The 3252-nt window shown below is 39.2% G+C and overlaps 2 protein-coding genes across 8 annotated transcripts in view; both read left to right on the forward strand.

Annotated features, from left to right (window-relative positions):
• The window catches only part of LOC140919583 (uncharacterized), a 1782-nt gene extending 557 nt beyond the window's left edge, over positions 1–1225 (forward strand). Inside the window, exon 2 of the mRNA XM_073365939.1 lies at positions 4–1225. Within this exon, the coding sequence (XP_073222040.1) occupies positions 4–1225 (1222 nt within the window). The remainder of the gene's footprint in view (positions 1–3) is intronic.
• Positions 1–3252, forward strand: part of LOC105851738 (casein kinase 1-like protein HD16) — an 8543-nt gene that overhangs the window by 2267 nt on the left and 3024 nt on the right. The gene's annotated exons all lie outside the window — the stretch shown is intronic.

Here is a 3252-nt window from a genome sequence, read left to right on the forward strand (position 1 = left end):
CAGTGAAGAAGTTCATCGTAGGGAGAAATGGCAGAAATTGGAGATCCCAATTTTTGCGGGGGAAGATGCTTTTGGATGGACACACAGATTGGAACGATACTTTTTGTTAAAGGAGGTAACCGAGGAAGAAAAGATGCAAGCTACAGTCATGGCTCTAGAAGGAAAAGCGTTGAGTTGGTACCATTGGTGGGAGAAATGCAACCCTAACCCTAATTGGGAAGGTTTTAAGATTGCTGTGGTACGTAGATTCCAACCTTCAATGGTTCAGAATCCTTTTGAGCAATTGTTATCCTTGAAACAAACAGGCACCGTAGATGAGTATGTCGAGAATTTTGAAAAATACGTGGGAGCCATGAGAACCATTGATCAAGAATTTGTGAGAGGAATATTCTTGAATGGACTCAAACAGGAGCTACAAGCTGAGGTAAAATTGTATGAGCTTAACTCCTTATCAGAAATGATTCAAAAAGTTATATTGATTGAACAAAAGAACATGTTAGTCAATATGAAAAATGGTTATAGTTATGCTTCTAGAACTAACGGCAATTCACGTAGCATGCCCTATTCTAAAACTATAACCCTAGAATCAAAGTTGAGTTCAGATCAGAAAAGCAGTACCATGAGTGGGACTGGCCAGAGTCAAAGTGTGGAAAGTGTTAAAAACAGAGGAGGGGAGTTTAAACATTTAACCAGTGCTGAAGTCAGAGAGAAAAGAGAAAAAGGGTTATGTTTTAGATGTGATGAACCTTATAATAGAGAACATCGATGTAAAAACAAGCAATTTAAGATGATCATTATGGAAGAAGAGGAGGAAGAAGGAGTGGAGGAAGGGGAGGAACACCTTCAGTCTATTAGATCTTTGCATCTATCATTGTGTTCCATGTCTGGATTCACTACGACTAGATCTTGGAAAGTGGAGGGATTGTTAGAAGGTGTAGCAGTGGTCATCCTAATTGATTGTGGTGCTTCCCACAATTTCATAGCTACTGAGTTGGTGGAAAGACTGCACTTAACAGTTATGGAAACCTCTCCTTACATGGTAGAAGTAGGAGATGGACATAAAGTAAGATGCAAGGGAAAGTGTGCACAGTTAAAATTTCAGATGCAGAACTTAGAAGCAGTCCAAGACTTTTATTTGTTCACACTCAAGGGGGTTGACATGGTGTTAGGCTTGGATTGGCTAGCAGGGTTGGGAGAAATTAAAGCAGATTTTGGAAAGCTGTAACTAACTCTGAAACAAGGAGAAAAGTTCATCAGAATAGCTGGAAATCCAGCCTTAACTAAAACTGAACTCCCTTTTGGAGCACTGATGCAAGTTTTAAAAGAAGAAGGTGAGGGATTATTAATTCAATGTGAAAGAACCAAGACGAAATTAGATTCTCAAAAGACCCTACCAAAAAATTTTCTGAATTTACTAGACGAATTTGATGAGGTATGTTCAGACCCAAAGGAGCTGCCTCCATTTAGAAAGCATGATCATGCTATCCATCTCAAAGAAGGAGCTTCAATTCCTCATTTGAGGCCTTACAAGTACCCACATTATCAGAAAACAGAGATAGAAAGATTGGTAGCAGAGATGCTGGAATCTGGGGTAATTAGACACAGTATTAGTCCATATTCAAGTCCTATTATACTAGTGAAAAAGAAGGATGGGGGGTGGAGGTTTTGTGTAGATTATAGAGCATTGAACAAGATAACGATACCTAACAAATTCCCTATTCCAATTATAGAGAATCTTTTGGATGAAATTGGTGGAGCCACTGTGTTCACTAAATTGGACTTGAAATCGGGTTATCATCAGATCAGAATGAAGGAAACTGATATTGAAAAAACAGCTTTTAGAACTCATGAAGGTCATTATGAGTTTGTGGTGATGCCTTTTGGCTTGACTAATGCCCCTTCTACATTCCAAGCTCTAATGAATGAGGTTTTAAGACCCTTTTTGAGACAATTTGCATTGGTTTTCTTTGATGACATCTTGGTTTATAGTAGAGATGAGGCTGCACATGAAGATCATTTGCGGAAAGTGCTGGAAGCATTAAGAGGAAATTCCTTACTGGTCACAAAAAAAAAATGTAGTTTTGTTCAGCCAAGCCTAGAGTATTTGGGTCATGTTATCTCTGAGGCAGGAGTGGCAGCCGACCAGACAAAGGTAGAGGCTGTAAAATCTTGGCCTGTTCCTAAAGACTTGAAGAGTTTAAGAGGATTTTTGGGGCTGACAGGCTATTATAGGAGATTTGTACAGAATTATGGTAGAATCACCAAGCCCTTGACTGACTTATTGAAGAAGGACAATTTTGTGTGGAATGAGGAAGCCACTACAGCATTCCAAACTCTGAAACAGGCCATGGTTAGTTTACCATTGTTAGCAGTACCTGATTTTTCTAAGACATTTATTGTTGAAACTGATGCATCTAGTAAAGGGCTAGGGGCTGTCTTGATGCAAGAAGGGAAACCTTTAGCTTTTTGGAGTAAAGGTCTTTCCCCCAGAGCTCAAGTTAAATCAGTTTATGAGAGAGAGTTGATGGCTTTGGTACAAGCTGTTCAGAAATGGAAACACTACCTCATGGGTAGACATTTTGTTATAAAGACTGACCAAAGGAGTTTGAAATTCCTCACAGATCAAAGGTTGTTTAGTGAGGAGCAATTCAAGTGGGCAGTGAAACTCATAGGTTTGGATTTTGAGATCCAGTTTAAACCTGGCAAAGAGAATACAGTAGCAGATGCATTGTCAAGAAAAACCATGTATACTGCTATCTCTGTAATTGATTTGGCTGATGCTGAAGATTGGTTTCAAGAAATGGAAACTGATCCTAAATGGAAGAAGGTGATCCAGGATTTAGCTTGTGATCCTAATGCTCATCCTGGTTTTCAATTTCAAGCAGGCAGATTGTTATACAAAGGAAGACTGGTTTTGAAAAAGGGTTCTAACAAAATTCCTCTGATTTTAGCTGAATGCCATGACAGTGTGACTGGAGGCCATTCGGGATTTTTCAGAACCTACAAGAGAGTTTCCAGTTTTTTCTACTGGGAAGGTATGAGAAGCTATGTAAAGCAGTATGTAGAGGCTTGTGATATCTGTCAAAGACAGAAATATTCCACATTAGCCCCTGCAGGTTTGTTACAGCCATTACCAATACCAACACAGGTGTGGCAAGACATTTCTATGGATTTTATTTCTGGTTTGCCTAAAACTAAGGGCAAGGATACTATATTTGTGGTAGTGGACAGACTCACAAAATATGCTCATTT

Source organism: Cicer arietinum, chromosome 3, assembly GCF_000331145.2.
Source record: "Cicer arietinum cultivar CDC Frontier isolate Library 1 chromosome 3, Cicar.CDCFrontier_v2.0, whole genome shotgun sequence".
In the NCBI taxonomy this organism is placed as follows: Eukaryota; Viridiplantae; Streptophyta; class Magnoliopsida; order Fabales; family Fabaceae; genus Cicer; species Cicer arietinum.